This window comes from Pangasianodon hypophthalmus, chromosome 8 (assembly GCF_027358585.1).
Source record: "Pangasianodon hypophthalmus isolate fPanHyp1 chromosome 8, fPanHyp1.pri, whole genome shotgun sequence".
NCBI lineage: Eukaryota > Metazoa > Chordata > Actinopteri > Siluriformes > Pangasiidae > Pangasianodon > Pangasianodon hypophthalmus.
In genome coordinates this window covers 737,826-764,348 of record NC_069717.1, presented here as the reverse complement: position 1 = coordinate 764,348, position 26,523 = coordinate 737,826, and the positions used below count along the sequence as shown (strand labels likewise).

The following is a 26,523-nucleotide window of genomic DNA, read 5'->3' as shown; positions in this document are numbered from 1 at the left end:
CGCACAAGCTGACCAGCAGGTTTCCCCCTCCTCCGGCGTTTCACTGCACGTGCACAGGCGAGGGCACCTTTGACCAGAATGTCCAGTAAATTCACAGGTATGTTGATGAAGGTGAGAAATAAATCCATAGGGACTGTAACCAGCAACATGCACTTCTTCTTCTTCTTCTTCTTCTTTTTGTGGGATTTTATTAAAGGCTTGAAATCATTTTTTCACTTGTTTCTGGGTGGATCAAAGGAAAATGTACTGCTGTATGTGTACGTTATTATTATTATTATTATTTTATTATTATATTTCAATATTTCTGTCTCTAACACACTTTACCTCCTTGCTCTTTTTCTCCTCTCCTTCTCTCTCTCTCTCTCTCTCTCCACTCAGGGGAGGGCCTTTACGTTGCTGTGTTGTGTGTTTAACACTGTCAACACATAAACGGTAATCTGACATCTGTGTTAAGAGCACACACACACACACAAAAAATCATGGCAGATGTCTTTCTCTTCTTCACCTCTTTTGCTGACCTGTTCAGGTAAATTAATTTTATTTTGTGTTTGAGTTGTTCTCTGTGTGTGTGTGTGTGTGTGCGTTTCCTCCTAATCTAATTCCCTCTTTCTTCAAGTGAGTTCTGTGAGCTAAACTTATCAGTTGATTCAGCTTTCCATGTGGTGTAGAAACGCAAAGCAGAAAGCAGAGATGTGAAGAAATCCGTTTCTGTCAGTGTAAGTGTGAACTCTACATATACTTTTATCATCATCATGTTTCTCTCTTTCTGTTAATCCATCATGGAATTCTAAGTATTTATTTCTGTAAATCGTTTGTAATGTTAAGGCTTAAATTTGTGCACTGAGTGACTTATTAACTGTCTGATGTTTGATTTTTAAGTCGATTATTATTTCTAATCAGAATAAATCATACTTTAGAGTCTAAAGACTAAAGACTGAACTGTGCAACAAATAATGAACAAATGTCTCATTATTAAAGCAATCAAGATTTTATTTTTTTCCATTTATAGCTACACTGATAGCTTGAAAAAAAAATCTCTAAAACATTTTTCAGTTAATGCATTCCTGTTCTTTATCATTATTTTAATCCTCTCATTTTACAGAATCTACACTGAGCTCATTAATATTATATTTAATAAGTAAGTAATGATTATGTTCATTTCATTTGTACCCAAATGATTTGCATATTTTGTCTCTGTCACCCGAAGATGTTTGTATTTATATATATACTCTGGAGACGTAGAAACCATCGAAGATCAGACCATTATTACATCACTTCCTTCTGTTTATTTCCATTTTTAAACACACTTAATACATTTCCTATACTTTTCCTATACTAGCTGTTATACTAGTGTTTAATTATTTGTCTCTCTGTATTAATGTAAGGTTTGGATCTGTTTCAGGTGAACATGGAGGTGCTGAAGTGGATTTACGGTAAGCAAAATATTACTGCTGGTTATATGAAACATCTCACAAGCCAGTTTGTAACTTTATACTCATTAACTCGGGTACAAAAGAACTCCAGCGGAGTGAAGAAACTGGGGAAATGTGTAAAGTACGTACGTCTCTACACGTGTAAATACACAGAACTACACGTCTCTACTCAGAACTTTAGAATTTAGAGCTGCAGATTCAGTCACACACTTCTTCACAAAAATTATTATATACTGCATGTATATAGATATATATTTATTTATATAATATTTTTGCTTTTATATCATTAATATATATATATATATATATATATATATATATATATATATATATATATATATATATATATATATATATATAATTTTTTTAATGATTTAAAAGCAAAAATTGTAAATAGGAAATACAGTGTGTCAATTACTAGATTTCATAATATTAAAATACTGTATATAATAATAATAATAATAATAATAATAATAATAATAAATTATTCAATAGTTAGTTAATTAATCTATCTAACTATTTATCAGTAGTAATAAAGTAAAATTAAACTTCATGTAAATCCCACAAACTACAAATCACGCTCTGGCACACATGGTTCCTTATATACTGTATATATATATATCATGTGTGTGTATGTGTGTGTGTATGTGTGTGTATAGATTAGGGAAATCCTGTAACTTCACAAAACACACAAAACCACTGAGCAGAACCCAATAACGCTGATGTTCTCTCCAGGGGAACATCACCAAGTGCACTTTGTCTGTCAGCAAAGCAAGTCTGTACATATGTAAAATCACACACAGACATGCTGAGATGTGCTAATAAAAGTGATTCCATGACTGCAGCACCATTTAGCTCGTGTAAGTCTTAAAGATTAAACTTTATTTTTAATCATTTTTCAACATCTCTTCACTGAGTAACAGAGTTTTTTTTTTTTTACCATAGAATTAACAAATACACAAAATGTGGTTAACCAGCATGCATGCTAATGCCATGAGGACTTTTAGGACATTCTAATGATTTAAGTTTTTTTATATATATAAATATAAAATAAAGGGCCAAAAAGGAAATTATATATACAAATGTAAATTGTGAATAATAATAATAGTTGAAGAGTTTGGTTCCAAAACGCGATAAACGCCATTTTAAAAAAAATTGAGTTCCCGCCAAAATCAGTATTGTATCTGGTCGGTATTGAAAAGTCAGTTTTTAATTTTACGCACAACGCGATATCCGCCGTGTTATTCTGTCATGTTTTCTCCCTTTCTTTCCAAACTGCGACAAACGCCAGTCTCCCTTCTCTGCACAATGCGATACATCCGCTCAACCAATCACAGCGCACCGTTCCACGCACTGTAAACAGTAATGGCGGCGCTTTGAATACACTCAGCATCCTAGTGTTCCTCATTACTTTGTACTTTGTGATCAACAAACAAACAAAAAATGAATAATTTTGATGGCATTGATGAACCTGTGGTGGTTTCTGCGGTGGGGAAGAAACGTAAGCCATCAAAATCTAATCATTTACATGAGGAGTTTAAAAAGACGAGGAAAAATGCCGGCTGTTGCTTGAGCAAGTTATTCCTTTACCTATCAGTAGCTCGTGGTGACCTTGCTCAACAGGGCTATAGGATGAATAAAATCTTTCAAAAAATCTTTTAGGCCTACAAGTGATATAAAATTGATACTATAATATGTGAATCTTTCTTCTTTACAGTGTTCTTAATATGAAAACTAAGTGTTTTTATTAATGCCATGAATGTTTTTGTTAATACAGCGTATAGCACTAGTCAACTAAATGAATGTGACATGGCAAAGATGAACGCACTTTCAGAAGTTGAATGTAAGGGAAATGTCATTTTGGAATTTCTGTGGTCTAATGTGATATTGTTGTTCATGTTCTTGGTCACGATGAAATTTTCTTTTATTGATGTATTTAATTTATAGCATTAACAAGATGAGTTGTTGAATTCATTTTGAGAGCGATGACTGATTGAGTGTATTTTTAGTCCAGTGTCTGTATATGAGATTAGTATTGACCAGGTTCAGAGGCTGTCATATGTGGATCAACTTACTTTGTTGTGTATTTTCAACAGTTTCAATATGAAAAATTACTTTTATATTGATTCAATGGATTTATTGCATTTTGGGGAAAAAAATAATCAGTTTTTATAATAAATCTTTGGAAATCAAAATCTGGATTTGAATTTTTAATGTTATTAGAACCTAAAGATTCTATGTGAAAGTTTGAAACAGAAAATAGTGGTTTTCATCTTGCCACTTTCTTGGTAAAGAAAACACATTTTTACTCAAATTAATCAAAATGGATTTATAGCGTTTTGGAACCAAACTCTTCAGTTTTAACTCTGAATATATAAATGCAAAGCTGAACATATATTGTCTACATCTCAAAATAAATATATCTTTCTGATCAGGCATGTCAACAGACAGATGTTCTTTTTGAATTTTTTTATGAAAACAGTAGGCCTTTACATCCTGTACACATTTATCAATGCAAATATTGCACTATTATATAATTATTTTAAGTGCGTATCACTTATCTAAACCAAAGGGATTATGTTTTTCTACTTTACAAAAGGCTAACAGTGTTAATGCTGTGTAGCTTTTCTGCAGAATTCAGCATGACCGAGAGGGAAATTTTCCCGTTCATTATTTGTGTATATATACACCGATTAGCCATAACATTAAAACCACCTGTCTAATATTGTGTAGGTCTCTCTTGTGTTGCCAAAACAGCTCTGACCCTTTGAGGCATGGACTTCTGAAGGTGTGCTGTGGTATCTGGCACCAAGACTTTAGCAGCAAATCCAGCAAGTCCTGTAAGTTGTGAGGTGGGGCCTCCATGGATCGGACTTGTTTGTCCAGCATGTCCCACAGATGCTCGATCAGATTGAGATCTGGGGAATTTGGAGGCCAAGTCAACACGTTGAACTTTTTGTAATGTTCCTCAAACCATTCCTGAACAGTTTCTGCAGTGTAGCAGGGAGCATTATCCTGCTGAAAGAGGCCACTGCCATTAGGGAATACCGTTGCCATGAAGGGGTGTAACCTGGTCTGCAGGAAGGTTTAGGTAGGTGGTACGTGTCAGAGTAACATCCAAATCCAGGACCCAAAGTTTCCCAGCAGAACTTTTACATCATGTGGAAGGCCGGCTTGCCTTCTTCCCATAGTGCATCCTGGTGCCATCTCTTCCCCAGGTAAGTGACACACACGCACCCGGCCTTCCACATGATGTAAAAGAAAATGTGATTCATCAGACCAGGCCACCTTCTTCCATTGCTCCATGGTCCAGTTTTGATGCTCACGTGCCCATTGTAGGAGCTTTCGGTGGTGGACAGGGTCAGCATGGGCTCTCTGACCGCTCTGCAGCTACGCAGCTCCATACGCAGCAAGCTGCACTGCACTGTGTGTTCTGACTCCTTTCTATCAGAGCTAGCTTTAACCTTTTCAGCAGTTTGTGCTACAGTAGCTCTTCTGTTGGTTCGGACCAGATGGACTTTCACTCCCCACACACATCAGTGAGCCTTGACTGCCCATTACCCTCTCACCGATTCACCGGTTGTCCTTCTTTGGACCACTTTTAGTGAAGTGAAGTGAAGTGTGGCCAAGTATGGTGACCCGTACTAGGAATTTGTGCTCTGCATTTAACCCATCCAAGTGCACACACACACAGTAGTGAACACACACCCAGAGCAGTGGGAAGCTTTTTTTTGCTGCGGCGCCCGGGGAGCAGTTGGGGGTTCGGTGCCTTGCTCAAGGGTCTCACCTCAGTCATGGTATTGGGGGTGGAAGAGAGCGCTGGTCATTCACTCCCCCCACCTACAATCCCTGCCGGACCTGAGACTCAAACCCACAACCTTCAGGTTCACCTTCGGGTTACAAGTCCGACTCTCTATCCATTAGGCCACGACTGCCCCCAGTAGGTACTAATCACTGCATACCGGGAACACCCCACAAGACCTTTGCTCTGATCCAGTCATCTGTCCCAGTGCTCAGGTCAGATGCTCTGACCCAGTCATCTAGCCATCACAATTTGGCGCTTGTCAAAGTCTCTCTAATCCTTACGCTTGCCCATTTTTCCTGCTTCCAACACATCAACTTCAAGAACTGACTGTTCACTTGCTGCCTAATATATCTCACCCCTTGACAAGTGTAATGAGATAATCAATGTTAATCACCTGAACTGTCAATGGTTTTAATGTTATGGCTGATTGGTATATATATATATATACTGTATATAAAATGTCTTCTGTACACCGACCAGCCATAACATTAAAACCATTGACAGTTCAGGTGATTAACATTGATATATATATATTTCCTGGAATCCATTCTTCCATCTACAGATGTAATGTTTCCACACAACCCCAAAGCGTAGTAGATCCACCTCCATGCTTAACAGCTGGCAAGATGTTCTTCTTTAAACGCTGCTCCTTTTTTTTCCCTACAAACATACCTGTAGTGTTTGTGGCCAAAAAGATCCATTTTTACTTCATCAGAAGTATCACAGCACTTGTTTCCTATTATCTAGGCACACTGTAGTTTTGCATACATCAGAGGTTGACTTTTGTGGTGAGGTCACAGAAAAGGTTTCCTTCTGATGACTCTTCCATGCAGATCATGTTTGTGTGAGCAATGCTGCAGAGTAGAACAGGGCAGCACCACTGCTATGTCAGATCTACCTTCTTGCAGGTCCTCAGTGTGATACGGGGCTTTCACTTTTCCTTTCTGCTCAGCATACAGGCAGCTCCATCTGAGAGATTTCTCAGTCTTTCTGATCTCGCCTTGACTTCCACGATTCCCCTTAACTGCCATTTCTTAATGATGCTTCAGACAGTGGAAATTGTGAACTGGTATCTTTTATAGCCTTCTCCTGCTTTGTAGGCATCAGTTAGCTTCATTTTCAGATCGTCAGTCAGCTGCTTAGAGGAGCTCATGACTGCTGACTGTTAGAGCCAGGGAATTTATTACACTCTGGAATTGTTATTCCTAATGACAATTTATGACCTAATGATTCAATTAAAGCATAGCAAGATAACTAAGTTCTGGAGTCTGATAACGGAATAATCTTTGAGTGTAATTTGACGTTTTACTTTCCATCATTCAGAGAGTATTGTTACTGGAAATGAAGTCGATGATCTCAGCTCTGACACACTCTCACCCGCTATCACTTCTCTAAAGTCTCTGCCGTTCTTTACACTGCTGGGAGAAACTTATGGATGATGTGTTTTGATGTATGGCTTTTAGCTCTGAATTAAAAACCTGGTTTATTATCTCTGATTTCTTTCTAGTGGGATGCAGGAGAAGGAGGTGGAAGCTGGAGACGGCTGTTCTGCTCACCACGGCCATTCTGTGTTTGTTATTATTGCTGCGAACAGACATTCAGAACAAGAAATCACAAAACACAACTGACAAACCAAAGTTCAAACCTGAACCTCAGACATCACCAGACCTGTTCCTGAGATCAGCAAACAAATGTGAGCGAAATTCGTCTGCATCCAACATTACAGGCTTTTCCACTTTACCCAAACACATCCAAGATTTCCTTTTTTACCGCCACTGTCGGCATTTCCCTATGCTGCTCAACATTCCTGGGAAGTGCGGCGGTCCAGAGAACTCCTCAGATGTTTTCCTGCTGCTGGCCATCAAAAGTTCTCCACCCAACTACGAGCGGCGGGAGGTTCTGCGAAAAACGTGGGCTTCTGAGAGGCTTCAGAGTGGCGTGTGGATCCGCACTGTGTTCATATCTGGAACCACAGGAGACAGGTTCGAGAAGAAAAGACTGAACAAACTCCTGCAGCTGGAGAACCGCAAGTACCAGGACATACTTCAGTGGGACTTTCAAGATTCCTTTTTCAACCTTACACTGAAGCAGGTCCTATTCCTGGAATGGATGGAGAGGTTTTGCCCCAATGTGCACTTTCTCCTCAACGGAGATGACGACATTTTCGCCAACACAGACAACATGGTGCAGTATCTCAAAGGGTTAGATGATAACGATGGAAGCAAACATCTATTTATCGGCCACTTGATCCAATACGTGGGGCCGATCCGGGAACCGGCCAGTAAATACTACATCCCCGTCCAAGTCCATAAATCAGACAAGTATCCTCCCTACTGCGGAGGAGGCGGCTTCCTGTTGTCACGTTTCACTTCCAGAACCATCTACAACATGTCTCATTCCATCACCCTGCTCCCCATCGATGATGTTTACATGGGAATGTGTCTGGAAAAGGCTGGACTTAAACCCTCGTCTCATATGGGAGTGAGGACAGCGGGCCTGCATGTTCCCTCAGTAAAGCTGGACCCCTACAATCCATGCTACTACCGTGAGGTTCTCCTGGTCCACAGGTTCCTCCCACACCAGATTTTTATTATGTGGAATGAAATCCATCGACAAGATTTGGTTTGTGGAAAGAAAGCACTTAGTGAGCAGAATGACACAAACATGTGACACAAAAATGAAACAAAACAATAAATACCAAAACAGAGGCTGATGACACGTGCTGGTTATGAACATCATTATAGAGCAGTTACTGAGTAAAAAATATTACTCACAAAATAAAATAACACAGCTGCACTCTAGTGATGTTCATAAACAGGGTGATTGGTATAATTCCGTATTTAATTTAATCATCTCAATAATTTATTATTATTAATAATATGGTGAGGCTGACAGACGGTAGATCGTGCTTTAAGGAATAACACACTATAGACAGTGCAGTTAGAGGAAAATGGATTATTTCCCCATAACAGCACGTGTTTTATTACTCTTATACCACAACCAGATTGTCATTTATTAAAGAACGACATGTCGTACATTTTATCTATTTATAGTTGTACACTGTACAACTCTCTTAAACTTCTCCTATAACCATACATACTGTGTCTAATTTCTAATATCACCAACACTAACACATGACCTCAAATGATACAGTTGCTCTTTCTCATTATACAGACACACATTCTTTCAACACAATGAGTAATAAAGAAATATTCAACATTTTAACAGGCAAATTACAGTCTCTCCATATGGACTCTTAGATCACATCCACTGTTGTTATTTCAACATAACAGTACTGTTCTGAAACAACATCAATCATCTGAGATTACCTTACATCTTTACCATTAAACATCCACCGTTTCAGCTGTATTTGTTCCATTATCGCTTCTCTACAATATCACACAGACATTAAAGATACATAGCTGGCATGTGTGTGTGTGTGGGGTGTGTGAGGTGTGTGTGGTGAATGTGTGATTTGTGAGGGGTGAGTGTGTGTTTGTGTGTGTGGGCGGTGTGTGTGTGTGTGTGTGTGTGTGTGTGTTTGTGTGCGTGTGTGTTTGTGTGTTTGTGTGTGCAGGCAGGGGGTGGGTGTGTGTGTGTGTGTGTGTGTATGTGTTGGGGGATTTTCTCTTCATTATTTGTTGGTTATTTATGTCTACTGCAGCGTATGTGGCTTCCTGCTGTCACCTTCCTTACCCACTGAGCTACCCCTGCTCATATTACTCCCGCTTGGTGAAGCGCTGTAAATACATGTTTCCCACTAGGAAGTTGCACATGAATGACCCCTCAAGTCATAATTACGACTGGGAAACTCAGAAATAATTTTGATACCCGAGTTTCCGAGATGGGAGGAGTCTTAAGCATTATTGCATTTCTCGTTAAACGCAAAAATTATCTGGCTGCGCTGGGAGCTTACAGACTTCTACCAAGTATTTTTTAGTTTTGTTTTTTTTCATCTCCTAGCTGAGGTGGGGGCGGAGTGAAGGGGCATTGGGGAGTGTGTATAAAATGACTGACAGGAGGTAATCTGACATCTGTGTTCAGAGCACACGCGCACACACACACACACACACACACACACACACACACACACACAATCATGGCTGATATCTTTCTCTTCTTCACCTCTTTCGTTGACCTGCTGAGTGTTTTCAGACCGTATTACAGGTAAATTAATTTTATATTGTGTTTATTTGAGTTGTTCTCTCTGTGTGTGTGTGTGTATGTGTGTGTGTGTATGTGTGTGTGTGTGTGTGTGTGTGTGGGTGTGTGTTTCCTCTCAACCTATTTTCCTCTTGATTCAAATGAGTTCTGTGAGCTAAACCGTTAATCACTTCATCAGTTGATTCAGCTGTTCATGTGGACTAGAAATGCGAACCAGAAAGCAGAGATGTGAAGAAAGCCGTTTCTGTCAGTGTAAGTGTGAACTCTACATATACTTTTATCATCATCATGTTTCTCTCTTTCTGTTAATCCATCATGGAATTCTAACTATTTATTTCTGCAAATCGTTTGTAATGTTAAGGCTTAAATTTGTGCACTGAGTGACTTATTAACTGTCTGATGTTTGATTTTTAAGTCGATTATTATTTCTAATCAGAATAAATCATGCTTTAGAGTCTAAAGACTAAAGACTGAACTGTGCAACAAATAATGAACAAATGTCTCATTATTAAAGCAATCAAGATTTAATTTTTTTCCATTTATAGCTACACTGTTAGCTTGAAAAAAAAAATCTCTAAAACATTTTTGATTTAATGCATTCCTGTTCTTTATCATTATTTTAATCCTCTCATTTTACAGAATCTACACTGAGCTCATTAATATTATATTTAATAAGTAAGTAATGATTATGTTCATTTCATTTGTACCCAAATGATTTGCATATTTTCTCTCTGTGACCCGTAAACATGTTACACTGAGAATGTTTTATAACCTTTATTGTGTGAAGAAGCTCTAAGAAGGCTTCCTCCTGTCTTATCCTTCAAACTCTCTTCCTACGCTTGGGAAAAGGTTTTCCTGACATGAGGGGGTGATAACACGTGCACTTGCTCCCGAAGATGTTTGTATTTAAGCTGTGTTTTTACAGACATGTCAGACCGCACCAGACCAGACCATCATTTATACTGAGTTACACATCAGTTAGCTTCATTTTCAGATCGTCAGTCAGCTGCTTAGAGGAGCTCATGACTGCTGCGTGTTAGAGCCAGGGAATTTATTACACTCTGGAATTATTATTCCTAATGACAATTTATGACCTAATGATTCAATTAAAGCATAGCAAGATAACTATGTTCTGGAGTCTTTACAACTTTACAAACGTTATATTTTTTAAATAATTTTCTGCAGAGTTTGTGTTTACTTCTTTTCAATTAAGAATTTCAAAAATATGTGATTTGGGTGGGGTACACAAACTTTTGCAAACAACTGTACCAGGTGCTACCTGATCTGAATTGAAGTACATTGTGTCCTAGTCTGTCATTGTGTGATTGTTGCAGTAATTACAATGAGTCACAGTTTCAGCCACGACTGCAGAGTGATGTAATAAACGCAGTAATCTGTCAAAAATATAAAACAATTTTCATTTACAAATCGCTTGTCTAATGTCCCTGGTAGAAAGCGGGAAATGTTTTCACGGTTGATCTGCTGCTCAAACTGTTGAACTGTTTGAACCAGCAAACAACATTTTTAACCACTTTCTATTTATTGTTATCGTTCTTTTTTCCAGTCAAAGTTTTAAACCTGAAAACCAAAAGAGGAATTTTTAACCATTTTCAGCCAAAAAAGTTTTGGTGCATTGCTAATAAAAATATTTAACAGATGTCCTCTATATACGTTTCTAAATGTTCCTTTGTGGAGCAGGTGTTGACAGTGTTACACCCCAGTCTAGGGTTGGGGATGATAACGGAATAATCTTTCAGTGGAATTTGAGAAAAGAGAAAATATTTTCTGGTATATTTAGAATTCATGTTTACATTTCGAATTGCCTCTCGATGATCTCAGCTCTGACACACTCTCACCTGCTATCGCTTCTCTAAAGTCTCTGCCGTTCTTTACACTGCTGGGAGAAACTTATGGATGATGTGTTTTGATGTATGGCTTTTAGCTCTGAATTAAAAACCTGGTTTATTATCTCTGATTTCTTTCTAGTGGGATCCAGGAGAAGGAGGTGGAAGCTGGAGACGGCTGTTCTGCTCACCACGGCCATTCTGTGTTTGTTATTATTGCTGCGAACAGACATTCAGAACAAGAAATCACAAAACACAACTGACAAACCAAAGTTCAAACCTGAACCTCAGACATCACCAGACCTGTTCCTGAGATCAGCAAACAAATGTGAGCGAAATTCGTCTGCATCCAACATTAAAGGCTTTTCCACAAGGGTTATATGATAACGATGGAAGCAAACATCTATTTATCGGCCACTTCATTGAAAACATGGATCCAGTCCGGGAGCAGGATAGTAAATACTACGTCCCGGTCCAAGTCTATGAATCAGACAAGTATCCTCCCTACTGCAGCGGAGGCGGCTTCCTGTTGTCACGTTTCACTTCCAGAACCATCTACAACATGTCTCATTCCATCACCCTGGTCCCCATCGATGATGTTTACATGGGAATGTGTCTGGAAAAGGCTGGACTTAAACCCTCGTCTCATATGGGAGTGAAGCCACTGGGTCTGAACATTCCCTCAGTAAAGCTGGACCCCTACAATCCATGCTACTACCGTGAGGTTCTCCTGGTCCACAGGTTCCTCCCACACCAGATTTTTATTATGTGGAATGAAATCCATCGACAAGATTTGGTTTGTGGAAAGAAAGCCCTTAGTGAGCAGAATGACACAAACATGTGACACAAAAATGAAACAAAACAATAAATACCAAAACAGAGGCTGATGACACGTGCTGGTTATGAACATCATTATAGAGCAGTTACTGAGTAAAAAATATTACTCACTGTCAAATTTAACACAACTGCACTCTAGTGATGTTCATAAACAGGGTGATTGGTATAATTCCGTATTTAATTTAATCATCTCAATAATTTATTATTATTAATAATATGGTGAGGCTGACTGACGGTAGATCGTGCTTTAAGGAATAACACACTATAGACAGTGCAGTTAGAGGAAAATGGATTATTTCCCCATAACAGCACGTGTTTTATTACTCTTATACCACAACCAGATTGTCATTTATTAAAGAACGACATGTCGTACATTTTATCTATTTATAGTCACATCACAAACTGTGGAACATCAGCTAAGCGAGTTAGTTCCTGTTGTACTGCAGTTGTTCCCTCACCTGCCTCTCTTTTTTCTCTCTCTGGAACTTAAGTCCTTTCAGCTCATGTACACTTTGTACATGTAACATTAATTAATTATTAATTGTCATGACACCTGAATATTCTAATGTACTGTATATCATGAAAATGTATGTATGTGGAATAAAGTGCAGGTTTGTGCAATACAATGCTGTCCAACCTCGAGCTGAGGTAGTTGAGTGAAAAAGCTAACAATACAGTAAATATTTATAATTACGGGATATTCTGTGTGTATTAACAGGAATGTTGAGGGTGTGGGTGTTGTGCTAATAAATCCAAGGTCTGTATTTATATGTGTTACAGGTGTGGGGATGATCACAAGCTCTGATGTAACATATTTGTTGAAGAATTTTCCTGTTAAGATAATATAAGATAATAATGAAAAGAACCGTTAGTGGAGTGTCTTTCTCTGCCACATACTCATCGCTGCTTCACCTGCAGTAATCAACACAACTCTACAGTAGAGGTCTGCATGGGCTTTAAATTGACGCCTGAACCTGGCCCATACCTGACACTGTTTGACTCGACCTGACCCTTCTGGTACTGTTAAATTTTAAGACTGAACCTGACCCGAACCTGAAATCAGTTTCTCACAACAAATAACTTTTTGCAATATGTTGTTTTTCAGGATTGCAGGCAACAGCCAGAAAACATGCACTTGTAAACAAGAAAAGCTCTTAGTGCTGCGAAATCAATGTATCTCTCCACCCTAACTGGAGGATTATTAAAACTAATCCTAGGTTTAATACAAACAGAAACATGCACACAATCAGTGATGACTTAATGATTTTTTTTTCAATAGCAAAATTGAAAATATTAGGCAAAAAAATTCAGACTATTAATTTAAAACCATACAGTTTTATAACTAACCCTGTAGATGATAATATAATAATATTAGATCAATGATTGTTTTACTCCCATTTGAGGGACCAAACTAATTTTACTAATTTCCTCATCAAAATCATCAACTTGTATACTAGATCCCTTACCTACATGTTTCTTCAAACAGATAATTTCTGAAACAGTGAAACCTCTTTTAAAGATAATCAATTCTTCCCTTAGCACTGACTATGTACTTAAATCTTTTAAACTAACAGTTATCAAACCCCTGATTAAAAAACCTGACCTTGACTCCTGTTATAGGTCAATATCTAACCTCCTCTTTATCTCCAAGATCCTAGAAAAGGTTGTAGCACAGCAGCTATGCTCATACTTACATAGGAATAACATTCATGAAATGTATCAGTCAGGATTTAGGCCTCATCATAGCACAGAGACAGCGCTGGTTAAAGTGGTAAATGACCAACTACTGGCCTCTGATCAGTGTTGTGTCTCCTTGTGTCTCCTGTTGCTTGACCTTAGTGCACTAGACTAGAAAATGTAATAAGCTTTAAGGGAAGGGCCCTCTCCTGGCTCAGGTCTTATTTGACTTCTCTCCACATACTAAGGTAAAGTTTGGTGTTCCGCAAAGCTCTGTTTTAGGCCCACTGCTCTTTTCTCTATATATGCTACCTCTGGGCAAAATTATCCGTAAACATTAAACACTGGATGCTTATTAACTTCCTTTTACTTAATTCAGAAGTACTTGTACTAGGACCACATGCAGCTAGAAGTAAGCTTTCTGATTACATAATAACTTTCTGTTTCATCATGTGCAGCAGTAAAAGACCTTTGTGTGATTACTAACTCCAGTCTTTCTTTTGAAGCTCATGTAGATAATATCACTAGGATAGCTTTCTTTCATCTCAGAAATATTGCTAAGATAAGCAATATATTATATATTATATATTATAATATATTGTCACTATATTGTTACCTCTAGGTTGGATTATAGTAAAGCTTTTCTGCCTGGATGTTCCAGTAGGAGCATAAACAAGCTCCAGTTAGTCCAGAATGCAGCAGCCAGAATCCTTACTAGAACCAGAAGATATGACCACATCACCCCTATCTTATGCACACTGCATTGGCTCCCAATCAAATTTTGTATTGATTATAAAATACTACTATTAACCTATAAAGGACTGAATGGTCTCGCACCTCAGTACCTGAGCGAAATTTTGGTATTTTTTGATGTCACATCTAATTCAATCAAAAGGTGCAGACTATTTGTTGGTACCTCGTCTCAGGGAGTTTTTCCTCACCACCGTCACCTCTGGCTTGCTCATTAGGGATAAATTCATACATTTACAATTTACATCCTGAATGTATTTATTTCTGTAAAGCTGCTTTGTGACAATGTCCATTGTTAAAAGCGATATATAAATATAATTGAATTGAATTGAACTTTCCCAAAAACCTCACTTTGTACTTAAAAAGTTCACACTTTCTTGAAGTAAGCTTTGCTCCCTGTTCTTTGGTATCTCTTCAGAACTAGTCAGATACGAGCTAGGTGCTCTTCAAAACTACCACTATGTACCAAATTGTTGTCAGATTGTATCCTTGAAGCCTGGCAGACAGCTTTCCATGCTTCTTTGGAATTCAGCTGGTGCCAAGCTGAGCCCAAAAGGAATACAAACCCACTGGTACAGCCCCCACGGGGTTTAACTCACAGTAGTTACAGCACAGCCATAGGCAGCCATCCTTTTTCCTTATGCAGACCACTGGGGAGGTGTATGAAAATCTAGATGGTATCACCCACACTTTATTCAACAAGTCCTGCAACTTCTACTTGATCTCAGCATGCAAAGGCTTCAAAACATAAGTTTTCTGCACTGGTCTAGTGTCCTGAAGTGTTATGTGCATCTTTAAAAATGGGATACATCCTGTGTCATTGTCATCACATGACACTCTTCTCTCAGCACTTCACTTACTGTTTTTTGCTGGTCATCAGTGAGGTGGTCCAACTTCACAAAAGGATCCCATTCTATGGACTGCCTTTGGCCTTTCACTAACTGTAGGTATCCTAGGATTTAATTTTGGTGGAGGGTAATGTTCTGATTTGTTGTGTTCACAACTGAAATGTGTACATATTTTTCTGCACCTCTCAGGAACCTTTACTAGTGCCTTATTCAGCATTAGACCTTCCTGGAGTGGGCCGAGTTCATCTGGAGAAAAGAACAGTTCCTGACCCTGGTACTGAGAGTTTATGTGAGCCCACACCTTGACTTATTTGATCTGACTCACAGGCAGGAACACCACCTGTCTCCCTGTTTTCACCACACCCACATTCAAATCTTGCTCTTGGTTTTGTATGCGTCTCAACATGGTGTGCACATCTTTTTGTGTAATGGAGAATGCTGTAGTCATTGTGTGTATTATTTCCCTTTTCTTGTGTCCTTATCTGTCATTTACTCCTTTTACTCAAACTTCCTCAATTACGTTGTAGCCTATGATGGTATCTTCCACTACCATTGGGTCACTTGAAACTAACATGGGCACCTTCAGTTGTGGTGTTGGGGTTGGCCCATCCAACTGAAAGCTTATTTCTATCCAACCCATGAACAGAATCGCTGTACTGTTAGCAGCAAGGCCCGTCAGTGTCACCTCTCCTAGCAGCTCTTTGAGGGGTTGAACTATGGTGTGGGGCAGGTGTTGTAGTTGCCAGCCGTCATTTACAATGCTGGCCTGTGCCTCTGTGTCCCACAATGCCTCCACAGGCTGATCATTCAGGTGACAGCTGACCATGCATCGCTTTCCAATTAATTTAATGAGTTGTGATTGATGTTGAGGTGACAGATACTTTACTGTGCAGAGGCTGGCGGCAGCATTTACTGAGGTCCGGTTGAAGTGCAGTGGTATTTTGAGTGACGGGTTGAGACTGATTACGTAGCGTGATTCTCTCATCTTTTTTTTTTTTATGGTGAATGGGACACTTTAGGGAGGGCTACTGATGGCTCTTTCTCAGCAGTCCCTGTTCGTTTCCCGATTGTGGGCTCCGTACTCCATACACCACGCGATAAGTGGCCCAAAAGTCCACATTTAAAGCAGTGTTGGCAGCTGTCACCTACTTGCTTCTCTTGGCATTTCCTGCAGCCTTTTTGCCTCACTTCCCTACATCTTGCATGCACAGTTCTACTACTCACCTCCGTGGTTGCTGTAATCATCTGTTTCATTTCTGCCCTTCTGTTCTTCCATAATATTTTCTGTGTTTGGGAAATGAAGATTACATCACATCTTAGCAGTGAATTTTACAAAAGTACAGAGTTCTTTTCCTTCAAAACTATAAATGACAGTAAAACGTTCAACTTCAGTCACTGACTGTTCTGCACAGAAAGTGCTCGACTGACTGGATTACGTCATCCATGCACTAAAAAAGTGTTTATATACAGTATACATTGAGGGCAAAATAAGCATTTGGATACTTTTTGTTATTTAATCTACTTCCTGTGCAAATATCCACTCCACATTTACACAGACCATGTCTTTTAATTTTGTGCTTTGTATCTTTGTATTTGAACAAAAAAATATGCATTCATAAACATGAACAAAGTTATGTTTACAAAACTAAACTGATATTGAAAAATGTATTCAGACACCACAAATGAACGACCATTGTTGGTGACTGCAGCTTTGAGACATCTGCAGTAAGAAATCATTAACTTTTAATAGCTTTTAATATATGTTTGTTGATGATTAAATACACCATGATTATTTACAATCATGCACCCATTAGTCATCACTAAGCCTCTACACCGTTAGGAAGTGTGATATTTGTGTTAAGAGTGAAGTGGTGAAATCAAGTGTTGTTGAGCAATTCAAAACATTGCATTAGACTGAAAGCAGGAAATTCATTGCAGTGGCTGTTTTTATGATAACAGCAGCAGCTCTCCAGAATCCAGGTGAGAAGTGTGATATTTGTGTTAAGAGTGAAGTGGTGAAATCAAGTGTTGTTGAGCAATTCAAAACATTGCATTAGACTGAAAGCATGAAATTCATTGCAGTGGCTGTTTTTATGATAACAGCAGCAGCTCTCCAGAATCCAGGTGAGAATATACACTGAAGCAAGGCTGAGACTTGTGCAGGAAGTGTTTTTGGGATATGTAAATCTTTAGGGTACCAGGCGGATACCTCCTACATCTGCAGAAGCAGAACAGCTTCAGGCTTTAGTTCCTATAAAGGATAATGGTGCGTGTGAAATTTGCATCATGCGTATATTGGTGCAGTGTTAAAGAAAGGAGTGTTTGTTTATTTTGTCTTTTTCTGAAATATGAGACTGAGTCGAAACAAAAGAATCCAAAACAGGTTGAGCTGCATTCTGTGGATTTAAGGAGTGAATCACAACTTTTTTCCCTGGCATAAATAAAACCACATTAACTACATGGCTCTGCCCTGACAATGCTCACATAAACAAAATGGCCATAAAAGAGGGACTTTTTGTTACACATGGATTAGGGCGAATAACACTGGGTTTTTAAAGCACTGTACATAAAGTAAAATCCCCAAAATCCTGGAATGATTAATCATGGACAATTCCAAAGACATCACACTTTTCAACAAGAAAACATAACTGAGCTGGAGTAGAGAAATGAAAAAAAGAATGGTAAATCAGATTACAAAACCTGTTCAAAATAACTTTACAGAAGAAGGGTGAAATTTAACTTGGTAAAGGCTTGAGAATTATATAAAACCATCTTAGACTAACACAGAGAAAGAAAATGAACTCGTTGCAAAAGAAATACTAAGAAAATAAGAGAAGGGGAATGTGGTTCTTTATACACAGTTTCATTCATATTAATATTTAAAATATATACATATTTATTACCAAAAAAAATTTTCAAAAAGGGCACTCAAAGAGCAAAGGGGCAAAAGAAGTTCAAACGTTGAACATATCAAAAGATATGTTCTGCCTAGAGGAGTCAGTGACCAAGTAAAGAGGGGATTAGTCAGAGACACAACTAAATAGACAAGGGTAATGCTAAAGACAATGCTATCACCACCATGCTTCATAGTGGACATCTTCAATATTAAGGACTAATATGTGAAGATTTATGAAAACATTGCTGTCAGTTTTTCAGTAAAAAGCTATAACATCAAGATTTTGTTATCAATGAACACTTTTGTTATTGTAATTCCAGTGCATATATTCACTTCACATTTATACATATCATATCTTTTAACTTGTCTTTGTACTAATAAATATGAACAAAAATATGTATTCAGAAACATAAACGAAGAAAACAGAATTGACAGAGGGGAAAAACTGCACAAATGACCAACATTAGTACTTTGTTGTAAAGCAGCTGTTGATAATTACAGCTTGGAGACATCACGGGTAAGAAGTGATTCACATTCATCTTCAATTCCCCAGAAGTACGAGGAACCCTCTGATGGACTCACAATTTATAAGTTAACTTTCACGGGGATTCAGGTCAGGAGACATACCTTCTTGAGTTATTGTGGCTGTGTGTTTGGGCTAGTTGTCTTGGTGAAATGTCAATCTTCTCCCCATATTCAATTTCTTGGCTGATGAGATTAAATTCTCTTCTAATTTGTCCTGCTACGTCGGTCCATTCATGATTCCTTCAGTGGCCCCAGTACCATTTGCAGAGAAGCAGCTCCATATCATGATGCCCCCATCACTGTGCTTCACTGTGGGTCTGGTGTTCTTGGTGTTCTTGGGATCATACACATAGCCCTTCATTCTCCACACATGATGAGCTGAATTATTGACAGAGTTCTGTTTCTGTTTTATCTGATCAGAGTACATATATTGTTCCAAAAGAGTTCAGAGTTGTGTATATACTTTCAGATGCACATCTCTGTGCTTGTTTTTCAGCAGAGGAGTTTAGCTTGTGGTGTAGGAACCGAGATGTTTGTGGTGTCTAAGAGTGTGGTGTGAAATCTTGCGAGTGTGAAATTTGTTGTTCCATGAACTTTCCACCTGAATATTATGGAGCCAGTTGTACTTACAGAGATGTTTAAGGTCTTTGCTATGCCTCTGTATCTTTATTTACATTCGAGTGTTTAATAATATTGTTTCTGAGAACTTTAGGAAGCTCCTTCACCATGATTGCTGCTACTTGTGTGAAATCTTCCCAAACAACTGCAACATCTTTTTATAATCACATCGGGTACTATTTGCAAGAGAATGTATTTGTTTGCAGCATTTATATCTAGAACTCAATATGTAACCTACAATATTTTCCCTCTTTAGCCTCATACATGTCATCTACACATGCTATTAAAACGTTGCCGACAAAAGATTTAGGCGTAGAGGTTTCTGAGATTATGTGGAAAGCTTGTTTGAATAACAGAAATACTTGTTACCTAACCACTTTCCTTCTCCTTCTGCCGAGCTACACTCCTGAGCTGCCGGTGATCCAGACCTCCCCCCTCCTTCACTCTGGACCTGTCCACCGGCAATGCTTCATACTGCCACGAAAACGCTTCAGCTGTTTTCCATGGACTACACCAACACACATTGTACTCACACACACGCACACTACAGTGTAAACCCATATGAGGATGGGTTCTCTGTTGAGCCTGGTTCCTCTCAAGGTTTCTTCCTATCACCATCTCAGGGAGTTTTTCCTTGCCACCGTCGCCCTGCTTGCTCATCAGAGACGGCACACACACACACTTCACTTTACTTTTGTTTGTGTAAAGCTGCTTTGAGACAATGACCTTTGTAAAAAGCGCTATACAAATAAAAATGAATTGAATTGAGTTGAATTGTTCACTTAATGCTCCTCATTGTCTTATTCAGTTTAATACCATACAGAGGTTACACGACTCAAAGACCAGACTGCAGACTTCTTTCCAAACATTTCTCCAATTTGTAATAAATGTGATAACAGAAGAATCTCACATTCATAGCGTTACTGTCTGCTGTAAGTTCCAGGATTTCTGGGTGGACATCTTTGAGGTGCTGGCAAATGTGTGTCAGGTCTATCCCTTCCTTGAACTCAACTTGCCAGAATACACCACGGCATACAAACATGGCCGCTACAAACTACAATCCCCCAGGACAACACTCAACAGTCATATTCATCAACTCCTGAGTTCTAATCACACACGCCTGTTTCCATTTACACTCACATCCTATAGGAACAGACCTTGGACATTCATTCAGTGCTCAGTGTGCATCACCTGACTTACTAAGCCTTTGTTTGTTGATTGCTATCCTGTTTTTTTGGCTCTGTTTCTAGGTCCTGGTTTCTGTGTCCTCATTTTGCTAATTTATACTGTTTGCCAATCCCCTGAATCCTTCCGTGTTTTTTGACCTCGGGCCTGTCTCTCATTTTGGAATTGTTTGCTTGGAACTTTAAACTGTTGATATTGCATTTGCATCTGTCTCAGCTGTTCCATTGTGACAGATTACTTCGCTGCATAATATGGATGCAGCAGGAGAACCAGACTTACGCTAAGGACAACTGATGGGAGAGCAGCAACATCATCTGGCTCAAGCCCTCGCCTCCACCGCTGTGCTTCGTGATCCTGCACCAACTTCCAGCGCACCGATGCCGGCTCTGGATAAATTCACCAGCGACACCTCACTTTGTAAGGGGTTCCTCCTGCAGTGTTCCCTTTATTTCGCCAGCCACGAGGGAACATCGGAGTCACAGAAAATCACCTGCTTCATGAATCTGCTCACCAGCAAGACATTGAAGTGGGCCATGGCCCAATGTCATCACCACTGGCTCGGTACCTCGGTACAGAGTCCTGATCATCCTGTGCCCATCGACATTCCATCTGAGTACCAGGACCTCACTGAAGTCTTCAGTAAAGCTAAAGCCAGTGGTTTACCTCCGCACTGCCCTTACTATTGTGCCATAGAGCTACTTCCTAGAACCACACCACCCTGCAGCAGAATCTACCCACTCTCTATCACAGAACAGAAAGCCATGGAGAATTACATTCAAGAAGCGCTGCAGCAGGGATACATCTGCTCTTCCACATCACCTGCATCAGCTGGATTTTTCTTTGGGGAAAAAAGGGGGGTCTCAGACCCTGTATAGACTATCAGGGCCTTAACCAAATCACCGTGAAATATCGATATCCCTTACCCCTAGTCCCATCTGCATTCGAACAACTCCGCACAGCTCAGATAATTACTAAGTTGGATCTGCGCAGTGCATATAATCTAGTTTGCATCCCGGAGGGAAATGAGTGGAAGATTGCTTTTAGCACCACCAGTGGCCACTATGAGTACTGTGTCATGCCATATGGGCTCTCTTGTGCCACCTCAGTGTTTCAGAACTTTATCAGTGATGTCCTGACAGAGATGTTAGGCCAATATGTCATCACATACATTGATGATATTCTTATCTACCCCCCATCCTATGAAATTCACATGTTCGCTATGTTTATTAAAAGGGAGAAGTGTGAATTTCACAAAAGCACTATTTCCTTCCTGGGTTACATCATTAGCCTGGAATGGGTTACTATGGACCAAGTTAAGGTGTCTGCTGTCACAGTATGGCCCAAGACCGTCAAAGACTTGCAGTGGTTCTTAGGTTTCCCCAGATTCTACAGGCACTTCATTTGGGGTTTTAGTTCCATTGCTCGCCCACTGACCTCACTCCTTAAAAAGGGGACAAAGCACCTGGCATGGAACTCTGCGGCTGAGGTGGCCCTAAACCGGCTGAAAACACCCTTCACCACAGCTCCCGTATTGAAACACCCTGACCCATCAAAACCCTTCATTGTAGTAGTGGATGCTTCAGAAACTGGAGTAGGGGCTGTCTTATCACAAAGATTCTGAGAAAACCCAAGCTTCATCCAGTGGCCTATTTCTCCAAAAAACCCACCCCATCTGAGCAAAATTATGACATCAGTAACAGAGAGCTGTTGGCAGTAAAACTGGCCCTTGAGGAGTGGCGTCATTGGCTGGAGGGGGTCATTCATCCATTCATCATTTTTACTGACCATAAAAACCTATACTTCAAAACAGCAAAATGTCTTAACCCTCGCCAAGCCCGTTGGTCTCTGTTCTTTGCTAGGGTCCAGTTCACCCTCTCTTTTTGACCCGGTTCCAAGAACACCAAAGCTGATGCCCTGTCACGCATGCATGCAGCCTGCCCTCATAAAAGCAATGTTCTCTCTCCATCTTGCTTTGTGAGAGCTATCACCTGGGAAATGGACCAAGCAATCGCTTGCACAAGCTATTTGTTCCAACCCATCTGCGAGCTCAACTCATGAAGTGGGCACACAACTCCTTAGCCACTGGTCATCCAGGGACCCAACATACCTACCACCTGCTACGTGACAGGTACTGGTGGCCCAATATGCTTGCTGATGTACACCGTACAGTCTCCTCATGTTCTGCCTGTGCCCAAGCCAAGGCCCCCAGAACTCTGCCAGCAGGAAAGCTAATGCCTTTGCTCATACCACAGAGGCCCTGGTCACTCATTCCTCTGCCCACTGCCTTCTTTGACCATGTATTCATCTATTTTGGGATCCCAGAGGACCTCTGGATACCACCCACAGGCCAATGGACAGGAAGAGAGGGCCAACCAGGAGATTGGCCGCTTCCTGAGAACATTCTGTGCCAACAACCCGGAGGATTGGTCCCGGTTTTTGCCTTGGGAGGAATATGCACAGAACTCGCTAAGACACTCAGCCACCCAGCCACCCAGCTCACTCCTTTTCAATAAGTGCTCGGGTACCAGCACCCGCTATTTCCTTGGAATGCCAACCTGACCGATTCACCAGCAGTAGATAACTCGTTCCAAAGAGGTGAACAAGTATGGGAAAGCACCCATCAATGCTTGGAACAAGTGGCTCAGCCTTATAAAGAAACTGCTGACTGGCACCGAGGAGAGGCCCCCAATTATCAACCCATGGACAGAGCCTGGTTAGCCACTAAAGACCTCCGTCAACCCCAAGCCTGCCGGAAACTAAGCCTCAGGTACATCGTGTCTTTCAAAATCTTGAAACAAATAAATGAAGTCACAATTAAACTAGACCCGCCATGTCACTGCTGCATTGCTCCCTTGTGCCTGAAACCTGTCATACCAGGACCCCCAGCCACTGACATGCCTCCAGATACCCCTCCAGCTCCCCTCGACATTGATGGTCAACCAGCGTATATAGTCAAGACAATACTCAATTCCTGTTGCAGAAATGGCAAATTAGAGTATCTGGTTGATTGGGAGGGTTAAACTACAATCCCTCAAACATGGCCACTATAAACTACAATCCCCCAGGACAACACTCAGCAGTCATATTCATCATCTCCTGAGTTCTAATCACACACGACTGTTTCCAATTACACTCACATCCTATAGGACCAGACCTTGGACATTCAGTGCGAAGTAATGCCCAGTGTGCATCACTTGACTTACCAAGCCTTTGTTTGTTGATTGCTATCCTGTTTTTTTTGGCTCTGTTTCTAGTTCCTGGTTTCTGTGTCCTGGTTTTGCTTCTTTATACTGTTTGTCAATCTCCTGAATCCTTGCGTGTTTTATCACGAACCCATCTTTCGTGTTTGCTTGGAACGTTAAACTATTGATACTGCATTTGCATCGGTCTCAGCCCTTCCACTGTGACAACATGTTAAATATCTGAGAGATTCTTGCGTTTAAGACACTCAACAGTAACTGCTGTCCTACACTCTCCTTGCAGAAAAAAAAAACCTAAATATTTTGGAAGGAAAAGACACTCAGATTATAACTCAATGAGTTATTTAAAAAAAAAAGCTTACACTTAGAAAAAAATTAATTTTGAAAAATATAAGTTTGAAAAATAAATTTGGCAGCCTTTATTTGGTAACCGTGGTGTATTGGAGCAAAAATTATGTTGTGTAAGTGTATATTAATACATCATATTGAGGGCAAGGGCAGGGTTTGAGGGATGTCTGTTTTCTGTTTGTAAAAGTATTTAATATTTTTGTAAAAAAATTTCTCTTCTACATCCTGGCACATTAATAAACTATATTTAAAAAAAATGACAAGAAGTGCAAGAAGACTTAACTCGAAACTGTGGAATCGCTCCAGATCTCGAGATCACGTTAATGTGGATTAGAATAATGCAGAGACAAGCCTGCCTCACCTTCCAAAAGGGAAAAAATGAGTAAATCTCATTTTAATCTCATCATATCAAAGATGACTGACTCCAAATATATGAGCTCATTCATGATTGGTTGAGTTATTACATCAGAGTAATTCTCCATCTGCACTCACACAGGAATGAACTTTTTAATCACACTTTTATTCTTTAGCTCAGAGTTTCTCAATCCTGGTGACTCAGCTCCGTCAGGTAATTACAGCAGATCCATAAAAGCCACTCAAGTGCGATGAAGAAACTCTGTTTTAACAAGAAATAGACCGCATTAAAGTTCACTCCCAATGGTGTTTATGTGAGTGTGTGTATACGCATGAGTGTGTACGCGTGTGTGTGTGTGTTTGAGACTGTGTGTGTGTGCAAGTGTGTGTATGCGAGTGTGTGTGTATGTGTATGAGTGTGTGTGTGTGTCTATGAGTGTGTATGTGTATGAGTGTGTGTATGTCTATGAGTGTGTATGTGTATGAGTGTGTGTATGTGTATGCGAGTGTGTATGTGTATGCGAGTGTGTGTGTGTATGCGAGTGTGTGTATGTGTGTGTATGAGTGTGTGTGTATGCGAGTATGTGTATGAGTGTGTATGTATGTGTATGTGTATGCGAGTGTGTGTGTATGAGTGTGTGTATGCGAGTGTGTGTGTGTGTGTGTGTGTGTGTATGAGTGTGTGTGTACGCGAGTGTGTGGGTACGCGAGTGTGTGTATGAGTGTGTGTGTATGCGAGTGTGTATGTATGTGAGTGTGTATGTATGCGAGTGTGTGTATGTGAGTGTGTGTATGTGAGTGTGTGTATGCGAGTGTGTGTATACAACTGTATATGTGTGTGAGTGTGTGTATGAGTGTGTGTGTGTGTGTGTGTGCGCATACGAGTGTGTGTATGCGAGTGTGTATGAGTGTGTGTGTATATGAGTGTGTGTGTGTGTGCGCATACAAGTGTGTGTGTATGCAAGTGTGTCCTTTGTCCTCTATCTCAGTTCTCCCATAATGCTATAATAAAAGCTCAGTGTACAGATTGATGTGATTGTGACCAGTTGTTGGTCCTGTGTGGGGCTGAGAATCTCTTCTGAGAAAACATCTTCTCTCCTGGGATCAGCAGTAAACAAAGTACAAAAGTCATGTACTTGAATGAAAGTAAACTATTCTTTGCTAACGTGCTACTCGGGTAAAAGCAGAAGTCTTCTATTTACATTTCTACTGGACTTAAAGAAGCTGCAGTTAACTGTACTTGCGTGTCAAAGGCACTCAGTTACCAGCCACGTTTGATCCACTGGGTATTTTCCAGCTCTTGAAACTTTCGGCTAGCTTTCTCTTCGATTTGTGATCAGCGTGCTTCAGTTCAAAAGTGAGTCATATTCACATATTTTAGCCAATCCAGTTTTCCAATACTTCAGAGTGAGAAGTCATGAAGTAAAAGAATTTTTTGCTTTGAAATGTGGTGGAATAAAAGTGTAAAGTTTGCAGAAATGGAAATACTGAAATGAAGGTACTTTACTACAGTAATGAACGACACGTACGTCAGTGTGCGCTGCTGCCTGGGACACCACACACTTCAGAGTTCACATTTTATTCATTTGTTTTTTTTTAGACAGGGTACAGCTGAGCAGATGAACCTTAAAGAACCAGCAGTGGCATCTTGGTGCTTCTGAGATTCTATAAATGTTCGGTTCTATGAAAAGAGCTGCATACAACATATCATGTGTTAGAGTTTCTGGTAATCTGATTTTTTTTTTACTGAATGGAGGAAGTTGAGGATATTTCTCTCGTCCACTGTAGGAGGAAATGAGATTTTAAAAGGGAAAAAAAGGTTAGATTCCCGGCATTGGGTTGGCACCTTCTCAAGCAAAAGTCAAGATTAATGAACACTGACATGCAACACCAAGCATCACACATAAACAGTTTGTGCCAAAGACTGTAAATGTTTTATTACTGGATGAGTATTACCAACAGCTTATCACCTGCTAGCATGAAATTGTGTTACTTGTCTGATAGTGCAGCTTTAATCTCATATCTTATGTTTGTTTTTG

General features: G+C 39.8%; 2 protein-coding genes across 12 annotated transcripts; both read left to right on the top strand.

Moving 5' to 3' along the window:
• Positions 1–386: 386 nt before the first annotated feature.
• LOC113525136 (N-acetyllactosaminide beta-1,3-N-acetylglucosaminyltransferase 3-like) lies at positions 387–11,611 on the top strand. Of its 11 annotated transcripts, none has more exons than XM_053236408.1 (6): positions 387–526; positions 617–716; positions 1,103–1,138; positions 1,403–1,433; positions 6,746–9,654; positions 11,389–11,611. In XM_053236408.1, exons 4-5 carry the CDS (start codon positions 1,409–1,411, stop codon positions 7,906–7,908), a joined length of 1,188 nt encoding a protein of 395 aa, XP_053092383.1. In that variant the 5' UTR covers positions 387–526; positions 617–716; positions 1,103–1,138; positions 1,403–1,408; the 3' UTR covers positions 7,909–9,654; positions 11,389–11,611. The 11 variants fall into 11 exon arrangements, with proteins under 11 accessions (XP_053092383.1, XP_053092386.1, XP_053092389.1 ...); XM_053236407.1 differs by lacking the exons at positions 1,103–1,138; positions 1,403–1,433 and adding an exon at positions 10,042–10,077 and having other exon boundaries at positions 405–526; positions 669–716; positions 6,746–9,405; positions 9,607–9,654; XM_053236405.1 differs by lacking the exons at positions 1,103–1,138; positions 1,403–1,433 and adding an exon at positions 10,042–10,077 and having other exon boundaries at positions 405–526; positions 669–716; positions 6,746–9,405; positions 9,581–9,654.
• On the top strand, positions 9,338–12,609 carry LOC117597811 (N-acetyllactosaminide beta-1,3-N-acetylglucosaminyltransferase 3). The gene is made up of 3 exons (XM_053236048.1): positions 9,338–9,405; positions 11,389–11,449; positions 11,566–12,609. The coding sequence occupies exons 1-3, from the start codon at positions 9,338–9,340 to the stop codon at positions 12,088–12,090; spliced, it is 654 nt and encodes a 217-aa protein (XP_053092023.1). The 3' UTR covers positions 12,091–12,609.
• The last annotated feature ends 13,914 nt before the right edge of the window (positions 12,610–26,523 follow it).